The sequence below is a fragment of the Eleutherodactylus coqui genome, chromosome 8 (genome assembly GCF_035609145.1).
Source record: "Eleutherodactylus coqui strain aEleCoq1 chromosome 8, aEleCoq1.hap1, whole genome shotgun sequence".
Classification (NCBI taxonomy): domain Eukaryota; kingdom Metazoa; phylum Chordata; class Amphibia; order Anura; family Eleutherodactylidae; genus Eleutherodactylus; species Eleutherodactylus coqui.
The window spans coordinates 157,235,907-157,253,253 of NC_089844.1; the positions used below are offsets into that span (position 1 = coordinate 157,235,907).

At 45.6% G+C, this 17,347-nt stretch overlaps 1 protein-coding gene and 1 pseudogene across 1 annotated transcript; one reads left to right on the top strand and one right to left on the bottom strand.

Moving 5' to 3' along the window:
- Window positions 1–1,005: 1,005 nt before the first annotated feature.
- LOC136577044 (E3 ubiquitin-protein ligase TRIM7-like) lies at window positions 1,006–3,603 on the bottom strand. Its single transcript, XM_066576744.1, has one exon. The coding sequence runs from the start codon at window positions 3,419–3,421 to the stop codon at window positions 1,835–1,837; it is 1,587 nt and encodes a 528-aa protein (XP_066432841.1). The 5' UTR covers window positions 3,422–3,603; the 3' UTR covers window positions 1,006–1,834.
- A 6,600-nt stretch (window positions 3,604–10,203) lies between these two features.
- On the top strand, window positions 10,204–17,242 carry LOC136577969 (insulin-like growth factor-binding protein complex acid labile subunit; annotated as a pseudogene).
- The last annotated feature ends 105 nt before the right edge of the window (window positions 17,243–17,347 follow it).

The window sequence follows — 17,347 nt, forward strand, 5'->3', positions numbered from 1 at the left end:
GCTGTTGTGCTGCGTCCTGCGGACAATTCTGTCCCGTGTGAAAGGTGCCTCAAGACACTGAATGAGACCCTACAGCCTCTCCCAGCCATTATGTATTGGATAAGTCCATTAAACAGCCTGTATTCTTACGCTCCCTATGCTGGTTATGGCACTGGGTGCCGACACCAATCAGTGCACAGATGCAACAACTTCTTGATAATGGCTGGTGTCAGGACCCAGTGGGGTGGTGGCAGAGCTGGACAAGAGCCGAGAGTGAGGACGGTAAGTATAGAGTCCGGTCTGGGGGCTGAAGATTATTTATGGGGGCTGAATAAAGTTAAAGGAGTTCTCCGGGACATAATATTCTGTATAACCTCGCTCAGCCTGCAGTATTATAACTGATTACAGTCTCACCCTTCTGCACTCCCCCTGCGCTGCCGTTTCACACCAGCTCTCTGGTCCCCTCTGGTCTTCACTACTGGGAGCATGGATTGATGACATTCCCAATAGAGCCATGTGACTGTTGCAGCAAATCACTGTCTCCCTTCAGACAGTGAACAGCTGCGGTGGTCACGTGACCCAGTGTTGAGTCGTCATCACTCGCCTTCAAGAAGTCAAGTACAGAGTGGACCAAAGAGACGGCAACGGAACGCAGAAGGGCGAGTATGTAATCTGTTATTATAATACTGCAGGCTGAGCGAGGTTTTAAAGATTATGTCCCCAGAGAACCCCTTTAAGGGTTTGGTCTGAGGTCTAAAATTAATGTAGGGGCTGCGGCTATAGTTAGTCCCATCCTTTTATATAAGATACACCCCTCGGAAAGGCCACTCCCATTTTGCTGCAACCCACTGCTCAAATATCCTCCTGGGAAAGGCTCTCTTCCATCTATCCTCTACTTCTTGCCAATCTGTATGAGATACATCAGCAAGAGACGGATGAAAGAGTGTGACTGCAGGATCAGACTACACAGGGTTTGTTTGCTGTCTGTTACCATGGAAACACATAAGGCTACACAGGAGCTGTATATGCATAACTATAGGAACTTTTTATTCAACTATTTCCAAACTTGTATTAGGGTTCCTACCCACTAGCGTTTTTTTTCCACTGCGAATTCACGCGCGTTTTTTTTCCAATTGTCAATGGGACTTTCTAATGTTAAAAACGCAGCAGAACAAAAACCCCGCTAGTGGGTAGTCGCCCTTATATGCAACAAAAAAAAAATGTGGCTGTGAAGTTGGACATGGGTTTTGAGAAATAAAGAAGAAGATCGCCACTCAGCAAATAGAGAGGATGATGCATTCTGTACAGATGAAGCTTGCAGTATCTGGGACCGTATTCTGCAATTGTGGGATCTGCCATCCTGTGGAATATTCAGCATCAGAATCCTCTCTGCTAACGTACGGATTTTGCTGCAGAATTTAATATAGCAGAACACTGCCGGCAATTCTGCATCAAAACCCGCAGCTCGCAGTGTGGATTATGGTGAGGAGTTCAGGGACAGAATATTCTGTGACGTGTGAAAGGTCCATCTGAAGAGATCCAGTTCTCGGATTACAATACAGCCGTCACCTTTGTAAGACTTCAGTAGTAAATGAATAAAGTAGAAGTGAGAAGAACCCGGAGGATGTGACCCAGCAGAGTCCGCTATAGTATATCAGTCCCCGGATAATGGTGTATAAACCTCCTGGGAGGAGCTCAGATCACGGCTGGGTCATCAATACATTGTATGGTTTGAGAACAAGGATCCTGCAGCGGGAAGAAACGCAGAGCGGCCGGAACACGACAACACGTCCATTACTGATCTTGGTAATCCCTTTAAAGACAGTAAGACTTTAGAGTCATCATTTTGTTGAAATTATTTCATAATTCTGATGCTCGAATCTGCATACAGATAGAAAGCGGCATAGAGCGGCTCGGTGAAGGAGGCGGTGAAGGTGTGTAAGTGTCTGATGGGGTCACACAGCTGGTAGAAGGACAGACGTCCGGCCTCATAATCCAGATGGATCCTGACAGCCTGCACAGGACAGTCTGATACCAGTCGTTTAAAGACATTGTTGTGACGTGCTCCAAAACCATTATTCACAATTAGAGCCCAAGACTTGTTATTATAGCCAATAAAAGATTCGTTACCCACCCACTTCCTCTCCAGACTTTCCCCAGCCACTCCGATCAGCCATCTCTCCGCCTGACTCATATCCACCTCCCAGTAATGTCTCCCAGAGGAGAAGCTGCGGGAGCTGAACACCTGAAGAGATGTGAACCTCTTGCGCCCAGCAGGTCTGTTCTGTGATGTAGCAGTATGAGAAGCCGATCTGAGATCCTCTGATATAATAATGTTATTATCAGCTGTGTCTATATCCAGTAAGATGTTGGACTTTTCCATCACTGGAAACTTTCTTTTTATCTTCATATCAATCAGACTATCAGCAAAGTGTAACAGGTCCCTGTGTAATAGTAGTGAGACTACATCTTCATCCAGACACTGGGCATCTCCTACCTCACTGATGACATCACAGCTCCTACCACTGATGTCACCACAATCTTCTTGTAGGAAGGTCAATGGATCAGAGATATTACATAATCCCTCAAATTGAGTAATCTTCTTGGTCAGCCCATCCTTGTGTAGTTCCACCTGTCTGACCAGGTCAGATACTGAGAGTAACACCTGATCCTGCTGTCTGGTAATCTCATCCTGGATTTTCTTTTCCAGACCCTCCAGCTTCTCCCTGAGATCAGTGAACAGACCAGAGACTCTCTGAGTGAGTGCGGCTGATGTCTCTCTTTGTTCCGTCTCACGATCCTTTAGATTCTGGACTCTTCTTCCAGCTTCTTCTCTCTCGGACTTCAGCTCCTCCAAGACAGTTTTGAGCTTCTCTTTCTCCTTCTCGCAGGCCACGTCCAGTAGCTGCACATCATGTCCCTTGTGATCTCCGGCCACCCAGCAAGACACACAGATGCAGGCGCCATCTACAGGACAATAGTATTTCAGGACCTCATGGTGTGTGGAGCATTTTCTCTCCTCCAAGGTAACAGTGGGTCCAACTAGAGTATGTTCTGGTGACTTACTGTGTCTAGGTAAGTGCTCTTCACAGAATGAAGCCTCACAGTGCAGACATGTCCTCACAGCCGGGACCGTAGACTTTATACAGTAAGTACAGAAGATTCTGCCCTCCATATCCGGCTGACTAGATAAGAAACGCTCCACTATATTCGCCAGCTTCCTGTTCTTGTCCAGGGCCGGACGCTGCGGGGATTCTTCTCTGCAGTCAGGACAGGAATACACTCCAGCTGCCTCCTGTGCATCCAGCGCACTCACAATACACGAGCGGCAGAAGCTGTGTCCACATCTCAGGGATACGGGATCTGTATAGAGGCTCAGGCAGATGGAGCAGTCCAGCTCGTCCCGCAGGTCAGCAGACGCCATCACAGTAGGAAAGAGCATGAAAGGAAACCTAAAAAGTTTCTCCACCTCATCGGGCGGAGACTTTCTGTAGAAGGATTAACCCCTGCAGTCCTGGAAGGGGCAGTCACATTATGGGGAGAAGCACAAAGCTGTGAATAATGAAAGGAGGGGATTTAGACAATGGCAGGATATCCAGCGAGGACATTCCTACTGGGTTCTGTAAAAACACCCAAAATGATAAACTAGAAGCTAACAGTACAGATTATACAAAGGCTTTGCAGTGATTGGTTAGTGTAATAATGCGGATTGAAATCATAGAGTAGCAGTGATATACAGATTAAACAAACTGAAATTGAAGGGTTAAAAACAATAATTGTATTGTGTATTAAAAGAGATAATTAGCATCTCCTCATGTGAACGTCTGGGGGGTTTCATACAAGTGTAAACGCAAAAATGCCTGCTACTGCGCAACGCTTTGCACAGTAGAGAGTCTTGTCTTCGCATGCCTGCGCAAAAACTGTGAGCCTTTACACAATCATCGCTACTTCCCACAGACATGGATATAAATCGCTATTAACCCTAATGAGGTTCCGGTGTTCGCAGGTATGTGCAGTGGTTTGGGGGAAGATTCAGTAGAACTTGTGTTTTATCCATTTATCTCTCCACTCATTCTGCGCTGAACAGTCCAATGGGCGGAGTCATCAGTGATTGACAGCCTTCCCTGTATGTATACTTATACACACTTGTGAAATAAAAATGGCAGCATTTGCTAGGGTGGGCGTTACCCCGGAACGTCTCGCCCATTGTTTTCAATGGGAACTTAAAAGCATTGCATGGCAATTGTATGCTGTGCTTGCGAGTGCGATGCGATATTTTCCATTGAAGGTAATGGAAAACACTTGCAAGCCTAACACATCCGTGAGGATCGCAGTTTCGCTAATGCGATGCGATTTTTCCCGTAAAACTACATATCCCTTGCTCAGCTCCTCTGCTCTATAACATGGTGCAGTTTGGACAACATGTTCCAGCTGACAGACTCCATTTAAGGGCTTATTCACACAAGCGTATATCGGGCCGGTGTTTTTACAGCTGGCCGATATACGCTACTGTGTGATACAGGCCTCGGCGTATATGCTGTAGGGTGGGGGAAGACATCCTTCTTCCCTTCCCCTTGCTGGCTCAACTCCTCTCCTCCCCTCCAGCTGTGTGCAATGGGAGTGGGTGGGACGGGGGCAGTGCTAAGCTCCCACCTCCTCCCCACCCCCTTGCCACTGTTTGCAATGGGATCGGGCGAAAGGAAAAGAAAAGGGGGAGGGAGTTTAGCAGTCACACTAAACTCCCCCCCACCTCCCTTCTCCAGCCGCTGTTATTGGCTCCCACAGGAGTGAATGGCACTGGCCGTAGTCCGGACAGGAAGATAGTTTTACCGTGGAAACGCGCTGGTGTGATCTGACGCATTGGAATCAAATGCATCAGATGGTAGCATATATCAGCCGTCCGTGAAAATGCCGTCCTATATACGCTTGTGTGAATAAGCCCTAAGGTTGTATTTAAATGGGCGATTTTCTCACGCAACTTCTATATAATTGCAATATGGTCGGAACTCGCATGAGAAAATGACCCATTATTTTCTATCTTTTTATACACGTGGCGATTTTTCTCTTGGATTGAGAACCCAAAATAGAAAAATCACAGCATGTCCAATTATTTTTTGTGATCTCACCCATTATTTTCTATGGAAGCAAAATAAAATTGCAATCCCTTTGCGTACACTCGACTGTCTTCAGCAATCCCATTGGAATGTATGGAGTGGAGACACGCATGTGTCGTGGCCCAGTGGGTACTACAGAACACTCACAGCACACTTGTCCTGTCTCACTTGTCTGGATGCCGTCCCTGGATCCAGAAGGTGCCGTCTGTGGGAGAAACTCTGTGTCTCCCCTTCTGCTCTATGCATAGAGCTCAGTCCTGATGTCAGCTGGTCTCCCATTGGCTGACAGTCAGATTTAATCTTACTGGTGCTGTTTGTAAGTTATAGCTGGGAAGGTGGAACTACGCCAGCACAGGATACAAAAAAGGAACCAATCATCACATTGGGCATGAATATATTAAAGAGCTGCTATTCAGAGATGTTGGAAGCGCTGCAGAGTAATATGCCTGCAGCGTCCCAGGCCCAACGAGCTGTGCTTAAAACCACTATAAAAGCCTTATCAGCTCAGCAGCGGTTTGCCAATCCGCAGGCCCATGTGGGAAGAGCCCACGTGAAGGACATCAGACTGGTTGTATTCCTGCCAGAGTCTGAATTTGTCTTTTGGTGCCAAACAAGTCCAGGCTTACACTGCTGTGCCTATGAGGCACTAGTAGAACCCATTCCCATAGATGGTCACCCGGAGCCTGACTACTGTGACCAATGGGAAGGTGTTGGTCCGCCTAATCAATATTGGGAATACTCCTGCACAGCTGAACAAATATACTGCTGTGGCACAAGTCAGCAGGGATCAGGGCAGGGAATAAAAAACATGGCGCTAGATAAAAGACACTTTCAGCAGACATAGCCTTGATTTTGGCCAGGTCAAGAACCTCTGCCTCCCTATCCCCACCAATGGCCATGTGCCTATTAAGGAGAGGTATAGGCCTACCCTACCTTCCTCATATCAGCAAGTTAAAAATATGATCCAAGAAATGAAGGATCATAATATTATGACATGCCATCAACAAAAGGTTTGCCAAGAATGAAGCTGCTGTTGTTGCTGCATGTTTTCTTCCAGGATGCACTGAACTGGATAATATTTTTCTCCAGCAGGTTTTGGGGTATTCTATAGCTTCCAAATTGTATAGTGTGCACACATCATCGACCAGGTCAGACACAAGTGCGGGTCTAAGCTGAGTCTGCCCTACAATGTGTAGAGCCTCAGGCTTTATTGTAACACATGATACCTGCCCTTTTATGGGCGTGCAACAGATTACATCAGTAACATATAGGATTCTCATTTGTCGGATCATATAGAATCCCCCCTCCTTCCTGCCCACCTTCTCTCAAATCCAGTGTATAAGTAAGTCTTTGTCTTATCAACATGTGCTCAGGCTGAAGGAATTCCTTTGTTGTAGAAGTTTCAGCGTTATTTAAGAAGTTTCTGTGTGTGGGGGCAGGGCTGGGGAAACATCCAAGATGAACACAAGCAATACATATAGCACTGTGATTTAACCCTTTAATTATGCAGCAGAGTTCCACATCAGGCTGAAGTCACAAAACACACATCTTTCACCATGCCATTGTCCAGCAACTACCATAATGAAATTATGCAGTCATTAGCCTCTATAGAGTCAAATCACTACAGCTGCGTAATACTTCCAGTTCATTACAGATCAATAGACATTTTACGCTGACTAATCATCATGTCTATCACAATCCCCCCTTAAATGTCTATCATCTAACTCTCCATCTAATTTTCACAGTTCTCTGTGGGTGAGCCTATAACTGGAGCGCGTTGAAGGTTCGATTTAGGGTCTTCAAGGGTGTGTAGGACTTGTCCACTCCTTCTGGGGATGCATCCAGCAAACTCATTGTGGGAGCAGCTTTTCCAGCATCAGTTTCACAGGTTTCTCTGACACAGGGGATAACACAGCAGACTAGAACGGAAAAGATAATCAGTTCACATACAACAGCGACGCCCATCTGTGCCAGGATCCTTTACCACCCGCTCATCCATGGCGAGTACTGGTCCCAAAGGTTAGCTCTTTTTCGTTAGTGCGGTCAGCTTCTTAATGGCAACTGCGTCTTTACCCGCGGGTCACGTGTTGTCTGGGATGTAGGTACAAGTCTCCCCTATCATCTTACAGACACTCCCCTTTTTAGCTAAAATCATATCTAAGGCCATTCTATTTTGAAAAGTCATAGTCAAGGTAGGTCCTATTAGTTGACTAGTCCCTATAAGACGTCTCTAGTATAATTTATAAACCGCCGCTAATTATAATAAACATAATTAATCCAGTCAACATTTTATTTACCATAATGATCAGAAAAATGGACTCAAATCTAACTTTAACTTGGTCTCTAATTTTTAAAACTCGTCAGGTACCCCCCTTGGCTGTCCTATGACGTCAATGTACACGTGTAGATCAAAACTACCACCAGGGGTCTCTCTTCTCGCTCTAGTATAATGTTACAATACTAGTAGTGTGCACAGGTACGCACGGCCTGGGACTCCCTGATCTTCACCCGCACCAATGTCCCTCCTGGAGATAGCCCTGAAGGTGGACAGGTCCAGGCCGCCAACACTGACCCTACACTACCTAGTGACAAGACTGGAAGGAACCGCCGTACCTATGCGGAAAACAAGAATAGACCAACATGACAGGATAACCACAGAACACAGACAGAGTTGGATCGAGATAAAGTAACTATTGGGGGTAACCTCAGTATCCTCAATGCTGTCTGACAGGATGTGGAGGAGCATAAGGGCTTTACTAAGGCACACTCCCCTGTCCAATTACCCTCCAGGCGGGTCCTCTACCTCATGTCTCCACAAAGCCAGTAAACGTCTCCTAAGGACTGGACCTGATTCTGCATCCATTCCCCTCCTATCGTACCGTAGGAGGAGCAATACCCGTTAGGGAGTTCCCCAAAAATCTCCCTCCACCCTGCCCATTTGCCTGGCAGGTGTAGTTTCCAGGGTAGTCAGTAATACTCTCTCCGGTACAAAACACTTAAGTAGTTATAGAGTATTCCTTTTTCCACTTCTCACAAACAGTGTAATTAGCGGAAATGTTCGTGAAGAGACTAAGAAACCACTCTTCAGCATCTACAGGGAGATTCAGAGGGACCATCCCCGAGTGTGGTGGGGCACTACCGCACACGCAACAGTTAGACTTGTTGCTCCTGTTAGCATTGTACCTCATTAACTCCAACCAGAGATTCTGGTCAGAGTAGCCAGTCACTACTGTCAAGGTGTCCTCAAAAAGGTAGGGTCGGCTATGATCATCATGTTCGTCAAAGTCTTTATCTTACGGCGGAGGGGGTTAATTATGGGCATGGGACTAAGTGAAGGCCTCCATTCGGGTGCATCTACCATATCCCTTATTTTAAACTTCCCTAAGGGATCTGTCCTCCCGTACCGGTATGTCTCCAAACTGTAAGTCCCCCCCGTCCCCCGGGCTTGGATTTCCCATGGTTAGCGTAAAAACCGTATTAAAACCAAGCAACATACTAAGTTCAGCCTTCCAATACCTGCTGTCATTATTCTCAAGGAGGGTTATACGACTAATTAGGGATTTCCCGCTCTTATCTTTCTTATTTAAGGCACTTCGCGGTTTATAGGACCAGTCTGTTCCTGCGTTCCATCCCACTAATCCCCAATAACGGCAGTCTTCTCCCCAGACATTATCAGTGGCGCAAACATATTGTATTCCCCGGGTGTATAAGTCATAACCAGCTGGACTGGGCTAAATCTAGTCCGCGGTGGGATCTTGCGCCTAGACACGGGACCACAGTACAATAGTCGAAGGAATATGCAGCTGAGTATTGGACGAGTTATACTCGAAGGTAACCATACCCACATATTCCTCCGACTAAGGATTCCAGTTGCCACCCTCCTCTCTCACTAACCCTAACCAGAGTAGTGTCCTCGGCACAACTAAGACTGGTCTCCCGGATCTGAAGCTTTCTTACAGTATGAAGCGTGGATCCATGTAAGTCTTTCGGCTAGCTTCACAGCTGTGGCAGTAGTCAGAAGCACCTGGTAGGGACCATCAAATCGGGGCTCAAGAGGGTGCTTCCTAAGGAACTTTTTGACACACACCCAATCCCCAGGCTGCAAGATATGTGTCCCAGTGTCTGCCTCTGAGTCTGGAAGAGAACACCTGTGCATAGGCTTTGATTAGTGCTTTAACAACGAAAATCACATACAAATACAATCTGATGTGTTGACTAAGTAACTGCTGAGGATAGTAGCAACCTAACCTTGGGGCTAGCCCAAACAATCTCGTAGGGAGATAGATATGAACCCAGGGGGGGATCATGCATTAACACTGAATAGGGCTATTGGATGAAAGTCTTTTCAAAGTGGCATCATTTTTAAGTATCTTGCGTTTTAGCATGCCACTAAGTCTCTCCACCTTTCCACTACTCCAAGGCCGCCTGCACACGAGCGGAAATCCCGCCGCGGGATTTCCGCCGCTGAAAGTTTGCATAGGAGTGCGTTAAAATATGCACTCCTATGCAGACGGCCGTGGTTTGGCCGCGCGAAATCTCGCGTGGCAAACAAACCGCGGCATGTCCTAATTTTCTGCGGGGCACGCACTCACCCGGCCGCCGGCTTCGGTCTGCGCATGCGCCGGCTGCGCGGCAGGCGGCACATGAAAGAGCCGGGGCCGCCGGGCGCGGGTGAGTACGCGCTCGTCCCTGCAGGCGCTCGGGTCGGATCACGCGGCGAGAATTCTCGCTGCCGGATCCGACCCGCTCGTCTGCAGGCCGCCTAAAGGTGGTAGAGTGTGTAAAAGGCCTGGGATACACCCAGAGCAGACATGACATGCTACATTCACCTGCAAAGTTTGTACCTCTGTGACTCTGAATCACTTCTGGTACCCCATATTCACAGTTTACCTCATTCATGAGCTTCTTTGCGGTTACCTACTTGTTTGGCTTGGTAACAGGGTCGGCCTCCAACCTGCAAAGACATCAACAACAACAAGCACATATTCATACTTCCCAACAAGTGGGAGCTGAATGTAGTCAATTTGCAATCCCTGAAATGGGTAGAGTGGTCCCGGCAAGTGTGATGTGGCAAATTTACTTCTGCCCTGTCTCACCCATGGCATAGATCATGCTAAACTGGACAAATGATGCAGCAGCTAGAGAGAACCAAGAAGTCGCCCGTCCTCTTTCAAGCGTCGACGTCATTGCTGCTTTATTAGGTGGGTCTTTCCGTGCGTCAGCTGGGCCATCATGGGATACAGGAACTGTGGTAGGCAAGTGCTGTTGACTGTTGACCATACGCTGTCCTGTTTCTGCTGCTCCCATATTAGTCCATTTATTCTTTCCTTCCTTGCTGGCTTGTAACTGTAAAGTCTTTAGCATATCAAAGTCCAAAGTTTTTGCCACTGACTCATGCTGTCAGTATCTTTTCTTCTTTCTTCCACGGCTTGAGGGCCGCTGCCTTTGCTGTGCTGTCAGCGAGGGTGTCGTCTCTTGCTTCTCCAGTGTAGGAATCGGTGCGAACTCTCAACTTTGTCAGGTAGAAGTAGGGCCTCCATGAGACTCTGCACTGCTGCCCCATTCTCAATTGGTTGTCCTGCTAAGGTAAAAAAAAAACAACTGTCTGGCCTTCCATATTGGGCCGTAATCATGAGCTATGCCAAATGCATACCAGGAGTCAGTGTAAATGGTTGCCGTCTTACCTTTCGCCACTCTACTCGCCTCAGTGAGGGCCTTCAGTTCCGCTTCTTGTGCTGAGACATGCAGAGGCAGAGCTTCTGCTTCTAGGACATCTTGTTGTGTGACCACTGCATATCCGATGTGGAGTCATCAATCCTCACCCTGGTACCATCTGCAAAAAGCTCAACATGTGCATTATCAACAGAGGTTCTGGTAACTGTTTGCATACCTGCAGTTTCTTGCTATATCAGTACTAAATAATCATGTTGATGTTCTATTTCACATGGATCAGAATCTTATAGCACAAAATCATTTATTTCCATTTTATTTTATTTTAAAAACCCAATAGCTGATCTACAACATCTAGATTAGCTATGACCCAGATCACCTATGCCTCCCCCCTTTTGAACCGGACTACTCAATGGAAAAAGAAGTCGCGTTCAAACTAGTACAACGTTGAAAAAGGAAACCAAGAGGCACAAAAACAAGCACTGTGTAGGTCAAGGTGGCATTGTATGCAGCAAAGTCTGAGCGAAAATATCCTTTAGATTTTTTTTTTTTCAGGTCGCAGTTAGCATTTCTAACACAAGGGGGCACAACACAAACAAAATTTACAATCACCCAGTGTAATAGTATTTCAGGGAACGTCAATGTTTAACTTTCACTCTCCTGTCGGAGTATAATTATAGCTTCAGTGTAGACTGACACTAGAATATACAAAAGACTTAAGGAAAAAAGCTAAAGAATATGGATGAATTGACATCCTACTCTGAGCAATTCCCTCTTTCTCACATAACAGCTAAAATTACTTCATCAAATTGCGTGAAAATGTTTGCTGGGTGACTATAGGGAAATTATTCCATCTGTAGGAGCCTTCCTTATCTGTCTGAGCATCCATTGGAGAAGCAGGCAGTGGAAAACAGAGCCCCTGGGAACACACCATGAGAGGGTGTCCCCTGCCCATGGGTCCCTGGCCTCTGTCCCCCATGTATCAACTCCAATCTTCCATACACTATAAATCAGATTAGTCGTCTACTATGTCCCAAGCTGCATCTTCACAAAGAACAAAAGGTTTGTTTCCCTGAACTTATCACACATCCAAGGTGGCCACATTTTGGAGTGTAACAAAGTCTGGTCAAACAAGACCTTACATCAGACAATCATGATGTTAGCACTGGATACAGTGGCATTGGGGAATGTAGGCCTCCCGAGTGCAGCAAGATGGCCGCCAGAGGCAGAAAGGGGCGGGGCTACAAATCTCCCAGGTGAGGCAAGATGGCTGCTGGAGGAGGAAGGGGCGGGGCTTAGTCCTGTCCCGGATTGGAATGGCCGGAAGTAACATCACACACCCTGAAAGTGAGCACATGGCGGGGGGGGGGGGGGCAGGGCTTACCACACTTGCTGCAAAGTCACACTATGTGGGGTTTTAAACATTGCAAGTGGGGCACCATTATAGGGAGGGGCTGTAGTCAACACAAAGGCATTACATTGTTCACAAGACAGGCAATACACATCCCCCCACTACACATTCTCCTCTTAAATCCCTTTCCTACATTATACCAACTCCTAGCAATCTAAAACACCTTTTCTGTCTGCTGGGCTTCCTGCTCATCTTCTGAAAACTTTCTGCAGTCTGTCTTACAATAGTCCTCTTTCAAAAACTTTTCTACATGTTTTGCATATTCCAAAACATCCTGCACTGATCCAGTATTCTATTCTGCCTGCTTATTCTATCCTATTTGAAATTTCTGGACACAGTAAAACTCCTTTACCAAATTCCACCCATCTCTTCCTATATCCCTCGTAAATCACAATGCACATTAACACTATAAACACAAGACAAAGGGAACAGACGGGTTAACTGGGAAATGCTCTCAGTGGCTTAACTCCAGCCCAGTCTCTTATCAGTAACCCTTCCCCCAATAACCAACACTGCACATTCTTTAAGCAAGACCTCTGACTACACACAAAGACTGACGATTATATTCAATGACCAAGAGCTCTGGAACAATAATTCCAGCGTATACCTTTTCACATATGAGAACATAACATGCTCAATCATACAGGTAAAAAGGCTTTTTTTACACCCTGCGTACCCCTCCTCACGTATGAGAGCACATAACACGCTCGATCATACTGGTGAATACGCATATTTTAAAACTACCTGACCTCACACTATTACCTACGAGTATGCGTCCCTCTGGCGCGCGCCCTCAAAGTGTATAGGAACACAGACTATGTCCTGCTATACACTCAAGTCCGCCTGTCTACACATCAAATGTAATGCAGTTTCTTTGTGCCCCATAGCAAGATGGGAGTTAGAAGGTTAGTGGTTTGGTTGGGTAAGGACAGAATCCTAACAAAACTTCAACTTATGTACTATCACACATACTTGGTAGGCACACCTTTCCGCCCCTCACAGCTCAGTACAGCTGAGGGTGGCTGTGTTTTTATGTAGGGGGAGCTGTAGTGGCCCAGCAGGCGCTGCAGAACACTCACGGTACATTTGTCCTGTGTCATCTGTCTGGATGCTGTCCTTGGATCCAGAAGGTGCTATTTATAGGAGAGGCCTTGTGTCTCCTCTTCTACTCTAGTCATAGAGCTCAATCCTGAGGTCAGCTGACCTCCCATTGGCTGACAGTCAGGTTTAATCTTACTGGTGCAAGTTCAAGGGCGAGAAGCAAACAGAGGTCTCTATGCATGAGTGCGGGAGAGGGAAATGTTATAAAAGAAAGTGACACAGAGCAGTTAGGCAGACTTAGCTAGGAGCGAGTGAGAAGAGGATGCAGTTCTGTAGTTGACGAGGAGTACTTCAGCAGTTATTGTTTCTCAAGGTAGAATGTGGTGATTAACTTGCTCCCTTAGCATCGTACAGCAGAGAACACAGAAGATCCTCTCAGAGGTCCATCTTCATCTAAACAGTGAGTTATAGCTACCCAATGATGCTCAAGCCTGGATTAGTATACAGCCTCTTGTCTCTCTGCCTCATCTAATCCTACAGTTAAATCTAACTCAATTGTCTGATATATCAAATCTTGAAGAAAATAAGAGAGCATTGAAGATAAAGTATCATCAAATCAATATTGCTGCGTTCTTGAATATCTGTTTACAATCCTTAGAAAATGTATTTAGGTTAACCTGTTAAAAAAAATTCCAAAGTTAGTAAATCTGCTCACTCTCAGATTGCTAAACTAAACTGGACTGGTCTACATTATTTCTGCGTCATCATCCTCTGGAGTGTCCAACCAGAGAGTGTGGCATCACCGTGACAAGGTTTTGGCCTCCAGCCGTACCTACAGTAAGTTCATTTGGGGCATTACAAAAGCCTTACATGTTTTTGGGCCTCTCGAATCTGAGGAGGCTCTTTCTCCAGCATAAAGATATTACGGCCATTGATGACAACAGCTTCTCTGATATTCAAGATCTACTGGAACTTGATCTCAGATTCAATAAATTATCTCAACTCTCAGCTAGATCCTTCACCGGACTTAAAAAAAATCTTTCCTACCTTCTTCTGGCCAACAACCTACTGCAGACTCTTTCTTCAGAGACATTCAGTCCATTTCAGAAGCTACAATGGCTTGACCTTTCAGACAATCAGTTGACCATTGTAGCCATGGACATCTTTCTGACATTTTCTAGATTTTGGTATCTTAGCATTCAAAGAAACCCACTGAAAACTGTTAGTTCTTTGCTCATGAGTTCTTCAATCCAACAGCTGTGGTTACTCGGGAACCATTGGGATTGTAGCTGTTCCCTAAAAGACCTTAGAGATTTCTGCCTAAAAAATGCTACCATTGTACCCAGAGTGGTGCAGTCTGTGTTAGAAGGTTAAAGGAACAGTCCCCCCCAGCTATATTTACAACAATGTCACCTGTGCAAGCCCTTCGCAGGTTGTAGGACAAGACTTACGTGATCTGAATGATGAACATTTTGATTAACTGTAGGACACCAGACTTGATGACTTTTTGGAAATGTACAGTAGTCAACCCCATAAATTCTTATCACTATGAGTGGAGCCTAGTTGGCACATAATGGTATGAAAGCATGTCATTGCTATAATAGAAACATATCATTGTAGGTAGATACTGTACAGCAGCAGCAAATGCAAGAAGCTTGAGGCTCCTACGAGGGGCAGGTAAGGAATACATAGTCTTGTTTTAACTGACGTTCTGCTTTATGGAACTACATCTATCAAACCTGAAAATTCTGCTACTATATAGGAGAACAAAATGGACACCAGTCACCATTCATGGTTCAACAGCTACAGTTGGCCCATCTAAAAAGACCCTTAAACTTGAGGTTGCCAAAACTGGGAACGCAGTTTGCTTTTGATGGCGCCATCAGCCTATTTCATTTTCTTCAATTAGAGGATAAACTCCTGGCCTATTTGATGCTGTAAAGTTGCACGATGATTTTCAGGCTCCTCCCCTTTATTAAGACTCCTCCCCTCAGTCTAAATGCAGCAGTTACTTAATGTCTTACATGAGTATAATTTACAATCTCTATTAGAAATCATCTCGCTAGGAGTATAAATACTAAAATTTGTGCTTATAGACCACCTCAAAAATGAACAAGCAGAGTTGCAGTGTACAGCATAGAGGAGGGACAATTACTTGTCTTATTCCATTTCCTATTTTCTTCCTCCACAGAGGTTGTAGCTGTGATCCTTCTTTGCAGTTTCGTGACAACAAATAGTGTGGCCTCTAAGTCTCGACCTTCCGCAGGAGAAACAATTCCATCATCTCCAGAACCCAAGTGTCCAACATCTTGTCTCTGCAGCTATGACTACAATGAAGATTACAGTGTCTTCTGCAGCTCGCGGAATTTCTCTCGTAGTCCAGATCTGCTGCCAACAAAATGCTCGAGCCTTATGGTTGGATGGGAATAACCTCAGCACCGTGCCTACCAAAGCTTTCAAAAACATATCCCTGCTTGACTTCCTTAACCTGCAGAGCAGTCACCTGACTAGTCTGGGGCCGCATGCTCTCTACGGCCTCAAGGCTTTGGCGCACTTGCACTCAGAAAGAAACACGCTGAAATTCTTGGCCCCTAACACATTCCTTCATACCCAGAACTTAGTTGCCTTGAGCCTCAACAACAATTACTTTACAAAAATTGAAGATGGCTTATTTGCAGGTCTTTCAAATCTTTGGTACCTAAACTTGGGCTGGAACTCACTGGTGACCCTGCCAGACACTGTTTCACAACCTCCCTAACCTGAGAGCTCATTTTGGCCGGAAACCATTTGACTTATGTTCATTCTCCATTGTTTGTCAGTTTGGTAGAAGTCAAAGAGCTAGACCTCAGTGGGAATATGTTACAGGGGTTGAAAGCTAACATTTTCCTCAAATTACACAAACTTCAGAAGTTGTATCTGAACCACAACATCATCTCCACCATTGCTTCTAGAGCTTTCTTTGGCATGAAGTCCCTCCGATGGTTGGATCTGCCACAAAACCGTATGACTGCCATTTCTGAAGACACCTTTGCCGGTTTACTAAGTCTCCACGTTCTTAGATTGTCCAACAATTCTCTTACCAGCTTAAAACTGAGAGTGTTCAAGGATCTACAGTTTTTAGAGGAGCTCAATCGGAGTTACAACAAGCTTCGGACTCTTGTTGAACGGGTGTTTGAAGGCCTTGGACAACTTGCGTTTTTGTCTTTAAACAACAACAACATTCAAGAGATCCGTCCGGGAGCATTCACGGGACTTTTCAGCATGGCAGTGATGAACTTGTTCGGGAACTGCTTCAAGACCCTCTACGATCATTCCTTCCGAGGTCTCGAAAAGCTTCATAGCTTGCATGTGGAGAACAGTTGTATCAGTAGAATAAAGCCTCACATGTTCTTGGGCCTCTCGAATCTGAGGAGACTCTTTCTTCAGCGTAATGATATTACGGCCATTGATGACAACAGCTTCTCCGATCTTCAAGATCTACTGGAACTTGATCTCAGATTCAATAAATTATCTCAACTCTCAGCTAGATCCTTCACCGGACTTAAAAATCTTTCCTACCTTCTTCTGGCCAACAACCTACTGCAGACTCTCTCTTCAGAGACCTTCAGTCCATTTCAGAAGCTACAATAGCTTGACCTTTCAGACAATCAGTTGACCATTGTAGCCATGGACATCTTTAAGACATTTTCTAGACTTCCCTATCTTAGCGGTCAAAGAAACCCACTGAAAACTATTTGTTAGTTCTTTGCTCATGAGTTCTTCAATCCAACAGCTGTGGTTACACAGGAACCATTGGAATTGTAGCTGTTCCCTAAAAGGCCTTCGAGATTTCTGTCTAAAAAATGCCACCATTGTACCCAGAGTGGTGCAGTCTGTGTCGGAAGGTTATGATACCAGTCCTCCCAGCTATATCTACAACAATGTCACCTGTGCAAGCCCATCGCAGGTTGTAGGCCAAGACTTACGTGATCTGAATGATGAACATTTTGCTCAGTGTCCTTGATAAATGTCGGGTGACTTGATAAAACCTTTTGGAAATGTAGTCACCCCATAAATTCTCCTGCCTATGGGTAGAGCCTAGTTGGCACATAATGGTATGAAAGCATGTGTCAATGCTATAATAGACACACAT

What these genes read in the sequence shown, in the direction of transcription:
- LOC136577044 (XM_066576744.1), bottom strand. Translation starts at nt 3,421, where the DNA reads ATGCTCTTTCCTACTGTGATGGCGTCTGCTGACCTGCGGGACGAGCTG.